The sequence below is a fragment of the Labeo rohita genome, chromosome 14, assembly GCF_022985175.1.
Source record: "Labeo rohita strain BAU-BD-2019 chromosome 14, IGBB_LRoh.1.0, whole genome shotgun sequence".
Classification (NCBI taxonomy): Eukaryota; Metazoa; Chordata; class Actinopteri; order Cypriniformes; family Cyprinidae; genus Labeo; species Labeo rohita.
Window position 1 is genome coordinate 4,006,792 of NC_066882.1, and position 20,346 is coordinate 4,027,137.

The 20,346-nt window shown below is 33.4% G+C and overlaps 1 protein-coding gene across 2 annotated transcripts in view; it reads left to right on the top strand.

Annotated features, from left to right (window-relative positions):
- The first annotated feature begins 422 nt into the window (after positions 1-422).
- The window catches only part of shtn3 (shootin 3), a 28,084-nt gene continuing 8,160 nt past the window's right edge, over positions 423-20,346 (top strand). The window contains exons 1-14 of one of the 2 annotated variants that reach the window (XM_051127798.1): positions 423-497; positions 635-705; positions 2,038-2,098; positions 7,924-8,018; positions 9,665-9,827; positions 9,928-10,025; positions 10,256-10,337; positions 12,149-12,243; positions 12,483-12,629; positions 17,266-17,419; positions 17,529-17,688; positions 17,786-17,856; positions 17,940-18,043; positions 19,864-19,878. In XM_051127798.1, the coding sequence (XP_050983755.1) occupies positions 467-497; positions 635-705; positions 2,038-2,098; positions 7,924-8,018; positions 9,665-9,827; positions 9,928-10,025; positions 10,256-10,337; positions 12,149-12,243; positions 12,483-12,629; positions 17,266-17,419; positions 17,529-17,688; positions 17,786-17,856; positions 17,940-18,043; positions 19,864-19,878 (1,347 nt within the window). In that variant the 5' untranslated portion in view covers positions 423-466. The remainder of the gene's footprint in view (positions 498-634; positions 706-2,037; positions 2,099-7,923; positions 8,019-9,664; positions 9,828-9,927; positions 10,026-10,255; positions 10,338-12,148; positions 12,244-12,482; positions 12,630-17,265; positions 17,420-17,528; positions 17,689-17,785; positions 17,857-17,939; positions 18,044-19,863; positions 19,879-20,346) is intronic. The other variant, XM_051127799.1, reaches the window with a different exon arrangement.

Sequence of the window (20,346 nt, forward strand, 5' to 3'; positions counted from 1 at the left end):
GTCTTTGCTGACCTGTTTTGTCGCGATTTCCAATTCAAGTAAACTTGTTTTAGAGAAAAATACAGTGAAATCACTTATATAGCTCTCTCTAAAATGATTCTGCCTTGCCTTTATGCCAAGCCAAACATTTAAAACCTGCAGCAAGACACTCTATGTATTATATTATAATCTGTTTCCACTTGCAAGTCGTTTATTTGTAACATCTCCTTCGTTGACTTCTATTCAAACAGCCTCTGCCGCTTTTTAAGTGGAGTTTGGCTCCCTCTTGGGGAGGAGCTTGGCGGCAAGCGTTCTATCACGTGACCTAGATTAATATTCAGCAGCCAATTCGGTCGCCTTTCAACAAATCAAGTAGGGCGATTGGGTAAACGTCACTCAAGCATCTTAATATTCATGAGTCAATCCTTCGCCATAGTAGACAGCGGGGTGGTACACTGACTGGCTGAGTCTGCCGTGAGGAGGGGAGATGGATGCGACGCCGCTGTCTACCGGCTGTGGTACTGAAATTTTTAAATATAACAATAGAGTTGGCTTGTTTTGAATGGCAACGATTTTACTAAGGAAAGCAGCATGTGAGGTGATTGCTTAAATGTTTAATGCATTTTTATACGAGTCATTCTGTTGATTTGTGCAGTGAATGAGATGGAGGCCGGTGGAGATGAAGAGGGAGAGGCTCGGGAGGAGAGCAAGGAGGTGAGAGATGATGTATGCATGAAAGAATAAATCTTTACTGCCTTCACGTCTAATTATTGTAACATTCTCTATTCATGAGCATAAATTAATCTCAGAGTAGCGAGAAAAAGGAAAATCGGAGATCAGGCTGCGGCTGTGTGAATTAACCGGCTTTTTTATTCATTCGAGGGTTGACACCCTTTTCATGTGACAGTGTCTGAGCATCTTTTGTATGTCTCGTAAGAGTTTAAGCAGATTGTGCAGATGATGACCTTATATTTCTATCAGTTTCCTTTGACACACATTGTTTGTGGTTAATGCCACACCTCTTAAATCCACCTATTGTGGTTTCATGCATATTCATATTTCTGTTGTGGTTTCATATGAATATTTCCACTTATTGAATTAAACTATACAAATGCATTTATTTAAATGATTAATGTAAGGTTAACAGAGACATAGACTTCAGTGGATCACATTTTTGTGTAATGGCAAGGCAACACCTTTGCATGTGTTTGCAATTTACATAAAGGAGAAAGGAGAACGAATAGAGAATTAGATAACTAACCTTTTTGAAAGGTTCCTAGAGGTTCTCCAGAGGATTGCATCACTATCACCATCTGAGAAAGCATTAAAAAAATCATTTTTACATTTACAGGTCATAATTACATATTGATATCCAGAATAAACTAGCAAGAACATACAGTATATGCATACATTCCCTCACATAAGTCTGGTTCAGGGAGAGAAACATCATCGCTTTGAAGAATATTATTGTGTTAAATGTAACAGTATGCGGTTTTCAGTGTAAATTTGTAAATATGACCACTTTTGTTTAAATGTTTGAGGTCAGAAAGATTTTCTTTATGTTTTTTTTTACATCTCTTATGCTCACAAAAGCTGCATTTAATTAAAGTAAAATGTTAATATTGTAAAATATTATTAAAATAACTATCTTCTATTTGAATATATTTTAAAACGTACTTTATTCAAGTCTTCAGTCTCACACGATCCTTCAGAAATCATTCTAATATGCTGATTTGCCACTCAAGAAACATTTCTGATTATTATCAGTGTTGAAAACAGTTGTGCTGCTCATTTTTTTGTGGAAGCCATGATACGTTTTGATTCTTTGATAAATGGAAAGTTCAAAAGAACAACATTTATTTAAAATACAAATCTTGTGCAACATTATAAATGGCTTTTACTGTTACTTTTGATCGATTTAATACATCCTTGCTAACCCCAAACTTTATTTATTTTGTATATATAGTTTTTTGGCAAATGCTGTGATCTCGAATTGTGTATTTTGTCAGTACTTCTATATAATTTTCTCAATATGCCATCACCTGTTCTTCTCCTCAGTGCCAGAGACTCACTGCAGAGAGAGATGAGGCTGAAAGGCAACTCAAGCACATTAAACGGGGTAAGATCAATAAAATCCTGACTGCTGTGAAAGAATGTGAAGTTACCTTCTGCTGTTTTCTAATTCTATATGTCAGGCATGTTTGTTATTCACAATGGGAAGAAAAATAATGCAATGTGGAACGTAATGATTCTGTTTATAGGTGCGGTCTAAAATCACTTGTTATTAGTGGTACTGCAGCAAATTCATTTTCTGATCTTCTGCATAGACCAGAGGTCAACAATTAGCATCCTGCGGTCCAGATCCCAGCTCAGTATGGACCACAAATCATTACTCACAAATTAATACAATTATAAACAGCATTTATCAGCACCCCACTTAACCCTTGCAGACTTTTTTGCTGCCAAGTCAGAAAGATCGCATTAACAGCACCATAAAACTGTACTTACAAGTGGAAAACTCTGAACTTTCTTTTAGTTTTCTTCATATCTGTAAGAAAACACAACGGATGCATAAAACTAAGTTGCATCCACAAAATACAACAGTATTATACAATTACGAAAGAATATAATTATTCAGTTTACAGCACCTTTATAAATAATATATATTTTTTAAAAATCTTAAAAATATTTTTTAAAAAATCCTTACCATAAATATATCAAAATGTACTTATTAGTAATATGCATTGCTAAGAACTTCATTTGGACAACTTTAAAGGCAATTTTCTCAATATTTTGATTTTGTTGCACCCCAGATATTCCCAAATAATTGTATCTAGGCCAAATATTGTCCTATCCTAACAAACCATACATCAATGGAAAGCGTATTTATTCAGATTTCAGATGATGTATAAATGACAATTTCAAAAAATTGACCCTTATGACTGGTTTTGTGGTCCGGGGTCACATTTGTGAGTATCCTGATGTCCAACAAACCTGACCTCAGTGAACCCCAAACATCACCTTTCCACTCAGAGTAGGAGGTGAAGATGATCTCACTTGGCTCTTCCCACTAACTTGACGCTCGGTGTTGTCTTATCTCATTTCCGATCCCCTCGCCCTCACCCATATCATCGTGACATTACCCGGGGGCTCTTCTGAATGGTCCATTATTGTAGGTGTTAGCGGTTATTCAAGTCTCCATGGCTACTGGGAGCCAACCGTGGAGATGCATTAGTGTTAAGGTGACCTTACCTGCTTCTATTGCATTTTGTGACATGTAAGGAAACCCAGCCTCAGTCACTAACTAATTTGTTAGCACTCTGACAACACTCAAGCGCCTGCCAGCTTTAGGAACAGAATCTGGAAATTGTTCTCAGGTGAGAAAATGCTAATTCTTCTCTGCAAGATTAGAAATAGTACTTCATTTGACAGGGTTTCACATGTTTTTGTACTATATATATATATATATATATATATATATAGTTATGTATTTAAGTAGAGAAGTCAAGAAAGCATATTTGTAATTATTTGGAATAGCATTACAGATTTTTTTCTCCTGGAATCTGTTGTATAATTTGTATGTTAATTTTATGTTTGTTTTTCATGCATGAATTTTTATCAATATTTGCATGATTATATGCAATGCATAAAAACATTGACATGTTATATATGTGACCCTGGGTCACAAAACCAGTAGTAAGTAGCACGGGTATATTTGTAGCAATAGCCAACAATACACTGTATGGGTCAAAATGATCAATTTTTGCTTTATGGCAAAGTAAAGATCATGTTCCATGAAGATATTTTGTAAATTTCCTACCGTAAATACAGCAAAACATAATTTTTGATTAGTAATATGCATTACTAAGAATGTCATTTGAACAACTTTAAAGGTGATTTTCTCAGTATTTTGAGTTTTTGCACCCGTAGATTTTCAGATTTTCAAATAGCCAAATATTGTCCTATCCTAACAAACCATACATCAATGGAAAGCTTATTTATTCATAAACTTAAAAATATGACTGGTTTTGTGGTCTCACAATATCATTTTACCTGGAAGCCTGTTTGGTAAATTAGTTGCATATTGTAAATATTATCTGTGCATAAGTACATTTATTTTAGACTATTTTAGGCTTCTGTTTTTTTATATGCTTGCTGCCCTTTTTATTGGAGTCCTGGAATTGTCAGACACTCCCTAGGGAGGCAACATAGACCAGGCTGAATTCAGCTCTCATCACTGTCTTGTTATAGCACTAAATTATTAAAAATCACCAATTATGAATAATTTATCAGTAGAAAATGAATAGGCACCCGCTTTGCAACCTTCCATTGTAGTTCAAGCCAAACCCCTTATGCACTCTCATATCATTTCTGAAATGCAAGTCACCCTGAATATGATTTAGTGAAAATATATTCAGCTCAGAAAGCTAAATGCATGACATTTTCACAATTACCTTGTGAGTTACGGTCAATTTTTGCTTCATTTTTTATGCAATGAAATGGCAGTGCATTTATTTTATAACCTCTTTCTCACTAAATGACACAAATTCTTGCTTTGGCTAACATGACACAGCAAATGTCAGAGTAGTTTGGCCTAGTTGCTGTCATACAGGACAATAGTCTTGTGCTGGGTGCACGTGATTGGTCTGTGTTCTATTTAATGATTGGCTGCTGCAGGGGAACTGCTGTTGAGTATCTGGGAGGTACTGGATGTGCGTCTGGCAAAGCAGCTGTCTCCCACCTCCTCTTTGGGACGCCTGAGCGAGCTTCATTAAGAATACCCTCTGCACTTATGCAAATTAAAACACAGGCCGTGTGTTAAGCTATCAGCCCCATTACTCAGCTTATTTACCTTTACATATCTCACCGTTTGAGTGTGAAAACAGCCCTTAATATTTACATTAAAATGGATGCTTTAGCATTTTATGGAGTCTACACATCCACCCTGGGTTGGGAGTAGATTACGGGTTGCAAGCGCAAGCACAAAATTAGTGCTGGAGTTGAAACCAAAATTGCTGGGTGATTAAACCGTAACTGTTGAGATTTATTAAAAGAGCTTAATCGCTGTGATCAAAATTGGGATGAAACGCTTTAGACTAATGCCAGCCTGACGCTGTGTTTAAGTGGCAGACAAATGCTTGTTTGAAGCCGTCTGCAAAGGATGCTGCTGCACTTCTTTAAGCTTTCGCCTCTGTTCGACTGACTCCGCAGAGCCATATTTTGCTCATGCAGCATTAAGCGTGCTGGACTTGCTGACCTAGAATTTGCTCACAGAAGGAAGCCCAGAAGCAGAGCTCTCTCGGTCAATCATTAGAAGCCAAATGAGTTGAGCAGATGAGTTCGGACTAATCTGCAAGGGAAAAAGAGGGAGCCACACCCCTGTTATTGTGCTGCTTTATGTCTATGGGCAGCACGTGCAAACTCACACACCCTGACTTATTGTCACATGCAGAATTAGTGAATGACCCAGATGTGCATAGACTGTTTTGCTTTGATTGTATGTCACAAATGCCAGACCTGGTGATTTATACAGCATTTATAAGCAGCTGAAATGAAATTTCAAGCCGTGTCAGCAGTGTTCAGTGGTGCGATTTTGGTTGAAAACAAAATAGTATATATTTGTTTTAGGGGTGTCAACTGTATCAGTTCAATACAAGATACGGATTTCATGATAGGATACTCTCACAAAACTTTAAACAATACCAAAATAGAGTGAAAAATTGTACTTTTTTTTTATTTGCTATTACATCAAAAATGGGCTTAGTCCTTATAAATGGTAACACCAAAATAGTAATATTCGTAATTCTGCTCAAAATAAGAAATTATGTTACACACATAAGCATGCACTGTGTGTCTGACTACATACATTCAAAAATTTAAAATAATGCATTTTTTTAAACAATGCTTTTTATTTTTAGCTGTGGCCTTTTGCGTTTGTCATATTTGATGCATCCTTACTATATTTGATGCCCATTTAAATCTGTCTAAACTTTTATTTTGGGTGAACTATGCACAGTTCATATTATCACTATCAGTATGCATTTTTGTATTGCAATACATATTTTGGCACAATATATTGATACATCAATATTTTATTCATTGCATCATGTTAAATGAAAAATATGCGACCCTGGACCACAAAACCAGTCGTAAGTTGCTCGGGTATATTTGTAGCAATAGCCAAAAATACAAGTTAAGTGAAGATCATGTTCCATGAAGATATTTGTAAATTTCTTACCGTAAATATATCAAAACTTATTTTTTTATTAATATGCATTGCCAAGAACTTAATTTAGACAACTTTAAAGGCAATTTCACAATATTTAGATTTTTTTTACACCCTCAGATTCCAGATTTTCAAATAGTTGCATCTCGAAATCAAATATTGTCGTATCCTAACAAACCATACATCCATGGAAAGCTTATTTATTCAGATTCCAGATTAATGTAAACCTCAATTTTATAAAACTGACCCTTGTGACAGGTTTTGTGATCCTGGTCACATATAAACTGCTCTTTATCTACAGTAGACAATAGGTAGCATTTTATATTGGGTCAATGGTTATGATGGATCAGTAAGCTAAAAAAAAAAAATCGATGGAGTGCATATTTGGATGATTTCTGATATGCATTTCTCTTATGGACATTAGCATTACTGTATTCTCTTTTGGATTTCAGTTTTAAGCAAGAGCTGTTGAGAGCTGTGAACTTCACTTTGAACTGTCAGGTTATTCTCTCATTGGCTCTGCAGATCTGCGCACTGCAGCACTGCTGCCTATCCTGCATATTTAACAGAAAAGAGAAAAGAGCTGCTGAATTTAGTAATAGTATTACAGTAAATTCTAAGCATTATATGCAACCCTGTGAGCTGTTTTAACCGTTTGATTCATGTTTGTTAAATTATGCTCGAATTCTGCACATTAATTTTGCATGTTGCTTTTTTTCTGTAATGTCAAATGTGCACTAATATGAAGTGATATCAGAATCAGTTGATCAATTTCTGAATATGGGGTGAAAGTAAGGCCATGCATTGATGACATGCTTTCTATTCTTTGATGTACTTTGCTGTGACTGCATGTGGAGAGACGCATCGTGCCTGCATAATTCAGCAGCCTTTCATGGAATAATGTATAATAAACTCACTCTCTTGCTCATTTCCTGTGAAAAGCACAGCCACACATAATGCATTTAGCAATATTTTGTCTCATACACATATATTATGTTTATATTTGTTATACAGTATTATTAATCATTCATTTTACCGCTCTGTTTTTAGATGCTGTTTGTAGGAATTTTAGAAGTAGTGCAATGCACTATTGACTTGTTCAGGAGCGTGTTTGATGTGAGCTGCTCTGACATTGCTATGACATCCAATCCTCTATTTGAGAGGCCAGTGTAGTGTATAGAGTTACCACGCCGGTGCTTTGTAGCAACAGTCCATCAATGGTACCCAAAGTGTGGGAAATGGTCCCTATTGTGAGCTTGTAACTGATAACTGTCCATCTCATTAGACTCTGGTAATGTTTCACTGATAACTACACCACATCTAAATGAAAATATACTTTTTGCAGTTGCTCTTTTTACAATCCTTGTTTTATAAGCTGTTAATGAATCAAGTCATATAATATATTTTCATATATGCTTCATTTCTGGTTTAATGACTCATGCAACGCTGTTTGCTTCTTTAAAATGTATTTTATACATTAAACAACAGCATTTGTGAATAACTTGTGTGCTTGTGGCGTTGACAGCCCCCTCATGAACTGTGTAGGTGGTAGCCTGGCGTTCACTCCGAGAAATACTGCCTTGCCGATGCTTATATCTAACAGGATCTAGATTTATATCTAATTTATTTAGATTTAGTTTTTGCATGATGGATTTGATTGTAAATATGACCTAATGTGCATTAATGTACTCATAAATGCATTTGATTTCTCTGCACAGTTTCCCAAATGGTGATCGAGGAGGTAAACGTGTTACAGACCCAGCTTGAGATTGAGAAATCGTGCCGGGAAAATGCAGAGGCTCTGGCAACCAAGGTGTTTACCCAACAATATTATACTACAGTTTCATTAAAAAAAAAAAAAAAAAACGGTTAATGCTTTACAATAAGGTTCCATTTGTTAACATTAGTTAACATGAACTAACAATGAAAAATACTTCTAAAGCATTTAATGATCTTAGTCAATGTTGATTCCAACATTTACTAAAACATTATTAAAATCAAAAGTTGCATCTGTTAATCTTATTTAATGGACCTGAGCTAATGTGGACTAACAATGAACAGTTGTATTTTAATAGCAAACATTTACAAAGAGTAATAAATATAAGATTAATTCTATTCTGCTCACCAGGCGTGCATTTATTTGATCCAAAGTACAGCAAAAACAGTAAAATTCTGAAATATTTTAACTATTTAAAATAACTGCTTTCTGTTTGAATATATTTTAAAATGTAATTTATTCCTGTGATCAAAGCTACATTTTCAGCATCATTACTCCAGTTTACAGTGTCACACGATCCTTCAGAAATCATTCCAATATGCTGATTTGCTGTTCAAGAAACATTTTATATTATTATTATTACCAATATTTAAAACAGCTGAGTAAATGTTTTCAGGATTATTTGATGAATAGAAAGATCCAAAGATGAGCATTTATCTGAAATATAAAGCTTTTATAACATTATACACTATACCATTCAAAAGCTTGGAGTCAGTATATATTTTTTTAGTTTTATGGGAAATAAATGATAGAAATGAATACCTATATTTAGCAAGGATGCTTTAAATTGATCAAAAGTGATGATAAAAACATTTATAATGTTACAAAAGATTTCTATTTCAGATAAATGCTGATCTTCTGAACTTTCTATTCATCAAAGAAACTACTCAGCTGTTTTCAACATAATAATAATGTTTTGAGCAGCAAATCAGAATATTAGAATGATTTGTGAAGGATCATGTGACTGGAGTAATGGTGATAAAAATTCAGCTTTGAAATCACAGGAATAAATTACATTTTAAAATATATTCAAATAGAAAACAGTTATTTTAAATAGTAAAAATATTTTTAAAATGTACTGTTTTTGCTGTACTTTGTATCAAATAAATGCAGACTTGGTGAGCAGAAGAGACTTCTTTAAAAAAACATTAAAAAAAACCTTACTGTTTAAAAACTGACTGGTAGTGTATTTGTAAAAACATGGTAGCAACATTTTACGTTTTACAGAATTCAATTTACAGTAAAAAAAAAAAAAAATAAATAAAAAATAAAAAGTTTAATTAACTGAGATATTAATATACCAAATTACTAAAATATGATTTTTTTTTCTGTTTTAAAAACATATTTATTTTAATGAAAACCCATTAAATGTGAGCTTTTGGAGAATTATGGGAATGTCGGTTTATTTTTTTTTTCACTATTTTTATCATCCAAAAAAAAGGTTTTTCTATTTTTATTTTATTCATTTATTTGTAATTTTTTACAGTATATTGTCTATATTTTACCATAACATTACATGAAATGTCCAAATAGACAGTCTTCTTTGTATGAAATAAGGAAATTTACCTTTAACCAATTAACAGATTTTTACTGTATTATTTTTAGTCTTTTACTGTTAAAATAGTTGCCTTCAAATGCCATTAATTTATGGTGTTAATAATTTTGTTTTGACCACATTTCAGCTGAACTGTGAGAACAGGAAGCTGAAGTATTTGAGCTTGTCATCACGGCCGTGTCTGGACGAGCTGCTGCCAAGTATTTCTGACTGCATTTCTCTGGAAGAAGAGGCTGACCCACAAGATCCTGGCTCTGATCCTTTCTCACAGTATAAGCAGCAGGTCAAAGGTAAACACCATAGTGTATCTCAAACAAATGGGATGCAGTTTCCTTTGCAAAGCAATCTGTCATAAGGGTATGTCCATTGCAACCTCTGATTTCGCCACAGATCTCCAAGAAACCGTGAGTTCTTTGCTGGAGGAGAAGAAGCAGCTGACTTGTCAGCTGCAAGATCAGCAGAGGCAGATTGAGGAGTTGACGGCACTCGTGAGTAGCAAAGCGACTTTTTAACTTTTTACTCAAATGGAGCTCAGTCGAGCCTGATGGGAGTGAATGGGGGTTTGGACTGCAAAGTGTGGTATTTTAACCTGTTCATGAATAATAAATAAGCTTGAAATGAAGCCTTAGTGACCTGCGGTATTGCTGATCCTAAAAGGATACCGGCGTAACAATGTCTAATCGAGTTTCTCAGACGTGTGCCTCATGCTAATTCACAGACTGAAAAGGAGCAGGCTGAGATGAAGGAGCTTTATAAAACCATTGAGCAGCAAAGCAAGACCATTAAGAGGTTCAACAGGGGTGAGTATGGACGTTATGGACACAGAGCCGCTTCATTTCCTCGCTTGTATTCAAATGCATGAGCATGACATCATCTCAAATGGCCTGCAGTGCATCTGTGCATGTGCCTTCCAAGAAGATTAATGTTCCCCACCAGCCCACTCACTACCGGCCGCACGTCAGAGTCCCCGATCAAATTATCTGTAAAAGATTCACCACAGGAAGTCCCTCTCCTCCAGCTGGGGGTGATGCACTTTGTTTTGACATCCTCCCAGCTCCCTCTTTGCTCATTTGTGTTATTACTCTGACTGGAATATTGGAAACTGCATTACTCAGGTCAAATGCTGCACTGGCTAGTGTTGAACTTATTTTGCACATGCTCACTGTTTAGGGGGTTTCATTTTTTTATTTTGACAGTTTTGCCTATGAAATTTGACAGAAGTAGCCATGGTGTAAAATAGTTGATATATGCAGATATATACACACACACACACACATATTATATATATATATTATATACAGTATATACATTATATATACACTATATATATATAATGTGTGAAGGTACATTGTTACTTAGAAACAAGAATTAGTTCTTCTTTTTTTTGAAAATGTCTAAAGGCTGAAAAAGTTTCACAAGTTTGGGACCTGTAATATTTTTTTATTATTTTTTTTAATTTAAGAGGAGTCTCTTATTCTCACCAAGGCTACATTTATTTAATAATAATAAAAAAAATCTGTAATTTAATTTTAAATAGCTGTTTCTTTAAAGTAGCTGTTTCAATTGCACTGCTCAAAACTTTGGGATCAATAAGATTTATGATGTTTTTTTAACAAACTCTCCATATGCTCATCAAAGTTCCTTTATTTGATCAAAAATACAGAAAAAGTAATATTATGAAATATTATTGCAATTTAAAATAATAGTTTTCTATTCTAATATAATTTAATACTTTATTTCTGAAGGATCATTTGACACTGAAGACTAGAGTAATAATACTGAAAATTCAGCTTTGGATCACAGTAATAAATTCTATTTTAAAGGATATTAAAATAGAAAACCACTATTTTAAATTGCAATAATATTTCACGATAGTAAGTTTTTTTCTGTATTTTTAATCAAATAAATGCAGGCTTGATGAGCTGAAAAGATTAAAAAAATATAAAAAATCTTTCTGATCCCACATTTTTGAACAGTAGTGTATAGATACTTTTTATATTTTAATATTTTATTTTTATTTTCATTTATTCCTGTGATTAAAGCAGAGTTTTCAGCATCATTACTCCAGTCTTCAGTGTTATGTGATTCTTTAGAAATCATTCTAATATGCTGATTTGCTGCACAAGAAACACTTATTATTATCAGTGTTAAACAGCTGTTAGGCTTAATAGTTTTGTAAAAATATGATGCATTTTAATGATTCTGTGATAAATAGGAAGTTCAACATAACAGCATTTATTTGAAATAACAAACATGTAACATTATAAATATCTTTACTGTCACTTTTGACCAATTTAATGCATCCTTGTGAAATAAAAGTATTTATTTTTTCAAAATTACTGACACCAAACTTTTGAGCAGCAGTGTATGTTTCCATAAAGCATTTTTATGTAGTATATTTGTTAAGTATATAGATAGATCCAGTTATTCTTTGCTTATGAGAAGAATCATGAATGTAAAAGTGGAAACTCCTTACGATTACCGTTCATCCGTTCATTACTGTCTTTTATTATTTTTTTGGCATTTTGTATTATAGCCCTAATGGTCTAGGGGTTTGATCAGGAGTGTTGCTTTATTAGAAATAATCAAGCATCACTATTTCTCTCTGTAGTGTCTATGATGGCCACTCACGAGTATGAAAACATGAAGGAGCAGCTGGATTTGGAACAGAGCCTCAGGCAGAAAGCAGAGACCTACGCACATGAGGTATGGGACAAAACACATCTAAATTCACTGCATCAACACACGGGTGAGGGGCTCTGACAAACTGTGACCTGGTGACCTGAAAATACACCCAAAAGACAAGATAAATGTGTTTATTGACTGATGGGTATGAACTGTCCATGATTGCATGCATCACAGGATGTTTTATTTCCCTTAGTAGCTGAAGAAGGGAAATGTTCTAAAATTGGTAGTTGTTTCCTAATGTTTATTTTCTCCTGTAGATGATGGTGAAACAGAAAGAAGCAAACAGACAGAGCATGATTCTGCTGCAGCAGGCAGATCCCAGCATTCAGCTGCTGAAAGCTTTAGAAGATGTGGCTAATGTGACCAAAACATTAGAAGAAGAGAGAATACAGCACCAAGAGAAGGTAGGTGATGGTTCAAAATTCAATTTGAATTTATACGTTTAAAATTATAGTATAGGTTTTCATTTTATTAGCTAATTACAGAAAAAGTGCCAGTGAAAGTTTAGCCATATTTGCATGAACACAATAAGCCTAATCACGGATTGCATGATAGGATTAGACAACGGAATTAAATTTACTAAACCCCTTTTCAGTATTTTTAACACTGTCAGCTAGAGCTTTTCATCGACTTAAATCCTTTCATTAATATTAATCCTCTAATATTCGTTATGTTGTTAGAACAGTTTTGTGTTATTCAATAGCAAAACATAATCCAGTTTAATCAGGTGCTAAATATGATGAAATAGTGTTGTGCATTTATCTGACTTACTTAAAGGAGAAGTCCAGTTCCAAAACAAAGATTCACATATAATGTACTCACCCCCTTGTCATCCAAGATGTTCAAGTCTTTCTTTCTTCAGTCGTAAAGAAATTATGTTTTTTGAGGAACTGATCATTTCACTAGACAAGACCCTTCTTCCTCTGCTGGACTCATTTACAACTGATTTGGGATCATTTGAAGTCGCATTTAAACTGCATTTTGGAAGTTCAAAATTGGGGCACCATATCAGTCCATTATATGGAGAAAAATGCAGAAATGTTTTCCCCAAAAAACATAATTTCTTTACGACAAATTTTTGTTTTGGAAGTGGACTTCTCCTTTAATGTAAATCATTAAAAAGTGTTCTAATAATGTAATTAACATCAATAAATGTAATCTTCAGGAAATCTCAAACAGAACATTTATGCCAAATTCTTGCATTTAAATGACTGCTTTTTATATTTAGGGCCACATTTACTAATAGCTTGCACCAGCACATTGAAAAATGGCATTGAAAAAATACTGGCACAATTTACTAAAGAGATTCAGTGATAAATTAGTCATGAAAAGACGCAAACACAGTTATTTTTGGCCTTATTGCATATGCATTTCTAGATGTTTCCCTTTCAGATGCATTTAAATGAACTTAGGTTTACGAAAGACAATTTACTGTATTTGTGCCAGGGCTCTACAGTGCAACTGAAAATTACTGCGTGTGACTATAATAGCATATTTGAGGGGAGCTTCAAAGGTTTCTACTAGTTTTTGCAATGTTGAGTCATGTATCACAGACATATTTCACCAATCCTTTCATAAACAAAGTGTAGAGAGAGTGTAAATAAGAGATTCACTGAACAGTGTAGAGAGCTTTGTTGATTATAATGGAACTTTGTGAGATCGCGATGAAGATAAGTGACAGCTTTGTAAATGAGATATTGATTTAATACAACAATTAAATGAGCAATAAGTTTATATTAAGTGACTTACATTGTCTGACTGTAACACTATTGCCTGATTTTGCTCCATTTCGTCATCAAAAATAGTTTGAAACAAGTCACAACTGAGCCGCTGCGGATCTCCATTCAAACATAGCGGTGTTTCGTTTATGAATGAACATGCATTTTTAAGCTAGTCTAGTAAGTCAGCGATTCAATTTCCCATTCATAAAGACAGTCACTTGCTTTAGTCCTGAATGAATCAGCCGTTTGAACGAATGAAATGAATGAATGATTCACTAATCAGTAAATCAGTGACATGCGCCACCTACTGGCAGTTTTATTTTTATTTTTAAAGTATCTTTTTAGTTATTTAAATCATTTAATATTTCTATATTCAAAATGTTATATTTAAAACATTAATCTCAACAAGAGTTTATGAGTTTGATTGCACTCATGCCACCTCTGAGACGCATTAATCAAGAAATTACACCTACAAGCCACTTTTGTGTTCTTCTGTACAGATTCTGTACAGATCTATAGTACAAATTAATTTTGTTAATACTGATTTCATTTGATTGCCAACTTATTCTTATTCTACATGTTCGTATTCTGTTGTTTGAATTAAAAATGTAAAAAATCTTATACAATATAATTTAAAAAAATTTACATAAAAGATGAAATACTTTTAATAAAGTTAAATGCCATTGCAAAGAAAAAAATGTAAAAAAAAAATAAAACACTGTAAGGAGTCAAATATCACCTTGTAATGGGAATGCTAATTTTGTATGATTTTTAATTATTGATTAGAAGGTGCTTCTAAAATTTGGCTGTGCTCTTAAATTTAAGTTAGGAGCACAAGTGCACACCATTATTTAATGCCCAAAAATGCATGCTGAGCTGGGTAGATTAATTACAAATTGTAATCTGTTACTGACTCCATACTATGTGACATAAATTGTAGTTAGTAATGCAATCCATTAAATTACACATTTTAGGTAATATAATCAGACTACTTTGAGATGACTTGTGAAGTAACTCATTTATCACAATATCAGTGCTTGCTTTGGGTCTAATGTGGATCTTCTGTTTTACACTTGTAGCCTCAGCATCATGTAATACTTTCAACATGTAATACTTTTCAAACCACATTTCATGACAAACACATGTGGTTGGTAGTCTGTCAAAACAACCACAACTATATTAAACAAACACAGATCTCAAAGCACCAGAGGAGACATCCGGAGGCTTGACAGCTGTCATAATTTGGAGATTCATTCAGCAGCTGTCTGTCATATTTAAGCTCTGGCAGCAAATAAAGATTGTCCAGATCATCTGATGCTAATTACACACAATAGTTACCACGATCTAAACAAACTGGATGAGCGACAAATCAGATGAGGCAATGTTCCGTTCGTGGAGTACAAAATTAAACCATCACTAGTACTAGTACTGCTTTTGGTTGCAAATGGTATTTAGTGTTTGTGAATCAGCAGGACTGATGTGTCATCGGTCAATACACAGTCTGACCCACAATTTCGATCCAAAGAGCATGGATCCTAACTTCAGACGTCATGTAATCAATAGGCTGTGTTAGCAAAGCCATGTTTACAAGTCAGCCTGTAAATATGAACTAATTCTGTACCAAAGTCAAGGGCGTTTTTCATTGAGCACCAATCTGGGCTCCATTTGAGTTCATTGCACCGATCCAATCTAAAACAATTACAGCTTTTCACAGGAACAAATATTTTAAATGAAACCATTTAAGGGCAGTTAATTTATTTTTGAATATTATGTGTTCAAGTCCTCCTGAGAAGCTCATATTTGCGAGTTAGGAAGTCAGGTGTGTTCAAATTATTGTAATCTCACAATTCTGACTTTTTCTCACAATTATGAGTTATAAAGTCAGAATTGAAAGATATAAACTCACAATTCTGAACTAAAATCAGTTTAGGAAAAAAGTTTATATTGCACAATTCTGACATTATAACTTACAACTGTGTGTCGACTTGATTTCTAGCAATTTTGAGTTTAAAACTATCACAGTTCTGAGAAAAAAAATCTGAATTGCAAGATGTAAACTTGCAATTGCAAGAAAATAATCAGAATTGTGAGTTTATTTCTACCAATTTTGACTTTATAACTTGCAATTTTGAGTTCATATCACAGTTCTGAGAAAAAGTCAGAATTGCAAAATGTAAACTTGCAATTGCAAAAAAATAATCAGAATTGTGAGTTTATTTCTACCAATTTTGGATTTATAACTTGCAATTTTGAGTTCATATCACAGTTCTGAGAAAAAGACAGAATTGTAAGATGTAAACTTGCAATTGCAAGAAAATTGTCGGAATTGCGAGTTTTTTTCTAGCAATTTTGACTTTATAACTTGCAATTTTGAGTTTATATCTCTCAATTCTAGGGAAAAAAAAGAGAATTGCAAGATGTAAACTCAAAATTGCAAGAAAATAATCAGAATTGCGAGTTTATTTCTAGCAATTTTGACTTTATAACTTGCAATTTGGAGTTTATATCTCAATTCTGAAAAAAAAGTCAAAATTACAAGAAAAAACTCAGAATTTCAAGATGTAAACTCAGTTGCAAGAAAATAATTTAAATTGTGAGTTTATTTCTAGCAATTATGACTTTATAACTTGCAATTTCTCTCAGTTCTGAGAGAAAAAAGGCAAAATTGCAAGATGTAAATGCAATTGTGAGAAAATATCTGAATTGCAAGTTTATATGTGGCAATTTTCACTTTATAACTTGCAACTGCGAGTTTATATCCCACAATTATGAATTAATAATTCGTAATCACAAGGTTATATTTCTAAATTTCAAGAAAATAATCAGAATTGTAAGTTCATGTCTAATTCTGCGATTAAAAAGTCTGAATTGCAAAATGTAAAACACAATCAGATTTAAGAAATGAAAAGTTATTTTTTTTTATTCAGTGGCAAAAATGGGCATCCATAAGATGGTAATGTTCCTTATCTGCATGAAATGCAACAAGATTTTTAACTCTGCATCTACAAAATGATGAATAAAGAATGTGCATCAGGTGTGCCTTTTTATGTTTTTATTAAAAGTAAGAAGTTGCTGTAAATTAAATCATTTCTGTGTAATCGTACAGTACTGTGGTATTTTGTACATGAAAATAGATCGATTAAAAAATAATTGTTTAATTTGTTTTAACATATTTTTTGTCAATACAGAAGATACATCTATTCTCACTGACACAACCCCAGTGACTCTGGGCTTAAAGAAACTCCTGATTTTTCTAATCATTCAACTCAAAAATATGCTTTTTCCAACATAACTCACCATATGTCACATTTGTTTGCAGGTTAAAGCTCTAGAGACTGAACTGGACGAATGTGCTTTACGTAAGCAGCTAGTTCAACTGCAAAGACAACTTGAGATATTAGACGAAGAGAAGAAAGAGACCGAGGGACGACTGCAGGAGGAAGAGAAGAGAAACACTCTTTTGGAACAGAAAGGTAAAACTAGAACCAGTAAAACTAAAACTTCCGTAACAGAGAGTATAGGCACAAACCGCAGTGACCCACATACAGTAACATCCCGGCATCCTTTTGTCGTTTGTCACAGTTAAAGAGCTGCAGGAGGAGAGGAAGAGCTGCGCTTCAGCATCAGGCCCCTCGCCTGGGACTGCTCCTCCCCCGGCCCCTCCTCCTCAACCACCACCCCCTCCCCCGCCGCCTCCTCCTCCACCTCCCCCGCCTCCTCCCTCCCGCTGCAACCCCCTCAGGTAACGCTCCACTTTACTGCACTGAAGCGAACTGTCATATACAATCATTAAGAACAGTGTTGTCAAACATCTAATTACATGTCTCTGTTTACGGCAGCTCTCTCATTGCCATTATGAGGAAATCGTCCAAGGGAGGTAAAGGAACCCCCAAACTAGAGCAAGCCCCAGGTGATTGTCCCTACCGTGTATTTTTATTTTATTCTGCTGCCCTATTATAAGTATCTGGACAAACACATTCTCTATCAATGCAGTGAATGAAGCCGTGGACGATGTCAAAGTCAAAGCTGTCAATGAAATGATGGAGAGAATTAAACACGGTGTGGTTCTCAGGCCTGTCAAGAGTCAGGACACTAAGGTGAGTTTTTGGACCAAAATTCAGAGTTTAATTGACTCCCATGAATCAGAATTGGCCACATCCCACAGGATATTGAATTGGAATGACAGGAAAAGGAATTTTCTGTATCGCAATTCTAAGAAATTCAACACAATCACACAGCAGAGTGATTTAATTTACCCAAAACCAACAAAATTGGTGAATTAAGGTTTAAGGTTTCCATTTGATAAACCTGCTTCGTGTTGTTTGGCTCCGTTTTTAAGATTTTGAGGTCAATTTTAACAATCCATTAAGTTTTTTTCCTTTAAGGTCTATAAAAATGAATGTTAATTTTTTTAAATACAATGAAATAAGAATAGACTCAACACAAATGTATATAAATGTCATTTCAAACATTAACACTAGCACTCAAAGGTTTGTGTTGGTAAGATTTTTTATTTTTATTTTATATTTTTTATTATTTTATTTTATTTTTGTTTTATCTTTCATTTTATTTGTGATCTATATCACCAATGTTATTTTAGTATTATTTATAGAATTTTAAAGTATTTAATAACATTCTGCATTAGCTTTTTATATTTGAATTTATGACTTTGTTATGTGCTTATGTGCTGTTGTAATAATTTTTCTTTTAATATATCTATTTAGATTTTAATTTATTTTTATTTCTAAATTTAGTAATGTTACAATATGAATACACCATATTTAATTTTTAATTAATCGGTTAATTGACAAGGCTACATTTCTAATTTTAGTTTTACAAGTTTACATTTTTAATATAATATTTATATGTTATTTCAGTTTTTTTTTTTTTTATTACCGAAACTTAAAAATTCTGTTAAAAATTGTGATGATTAACATTTTTGCTGAAACCATGATACATTTGATGAATAGAAAGCTTAAAAGAACAGCATTTATTTCAAATAGAAATCTTTTGTAAAATTATAAATGTCTTTACTGTCACTTTTGATCAAATACTATTAGTAGTAGCAGTAGTAGTAGTAGTATTACCCACCTTATATGCTGTGTGTGTAAAAGCAGGTAATTCATGCTGTAAAAATAGACGTTATTAAAAAGTAAAATTAAAGCAATACTGTTCAATTAATTTTAATTCCAGTCATTCTAATTTCTACTTTTATTTTATTTTATTTTAAAAGAAGTCTCTTATGCTAACCAAGGCTATTTTTTTTATTATTAAAAAAAGTAAAGTAAAATATTTCAACTATTTTCTATGTGAATATATTTTAAAATGCAATTTATTCGTGTGATGAAATCATTCTCTAATATGCAGATTTGATGTTTAAAAATATTTCTGATTATTATTAATGTTGAAAACCGTTGTGATGATTAATATTTTTGCTGAAACTGTGATACATTTTTTTCAGGATTATTTGATGAATAGAAAATTCAAAAGAACAGCATTTACTTGAAAAAAAATTTTTTTTTTTTTTTTTTTAATCTATTATTATTATTATTATCATTATTATTATTATTATTATTATTATTATTATTAGTGTATATAATAACAGGAAATTAATTTAGCAGAAATAAGCATAATATTAAAAAGTAAAATTAAAGATCTACCATTCAGTTAATTGGAATTTCAGTCATTCTAATTTCCAATTTAATTCCTGTTTTTTAAATTTAAATAACACTTCTGCATGTGTAACTGAATTAGAATTTTAAAAGAATTCTCATTTTGTTCTAAATGCTGCACCTATAACACACTCTAACATTCTTACGTTGGTTATAAATATATATTGTGTATTCTGTGTGAACTAATTGATGTTCTGCTTTGTTTCTCTACTCTGTAAAATCATCTGCTGACCTCATCATCACAGAGATTTGGCACAAAGGTATGTTCAAATCACACATATTGTTTAACAACAGTTATCACACCAGATCATCATTCCTCCTTCACCAGTGTTAAACTGCTCAGACAGCTCCGTTACAATCAAACAAATCCTGTGTTTTACAACTCAGCAGCATTTTGTCAATATAAAGACCCTGCAGAAATGGTTCATAGCATTTGATCATCCTCCCTGAGGATGGGTCGGCTCATTAACGCATTTTGAGTATAGACAGCTGATAGGCTGAGAGTGGATCCATCTTGTTTAAGTTATTGACGGGCAAAGCTACCAAGATTATCCTGTGGCTCAAAGGGGCTGTATAATTTCTGATCAATAGCTATAGTCCTGACTCTAGAGATTTCCTGCTTCCCAATACGCTACATAGGCAGATTGTCTTTTGTTTTTGGCTTTCAGACATAAACTTAAAAACACCACCCACTGTAGCTGCTTGTCAGCAGTTCACAAGTTTCTGTA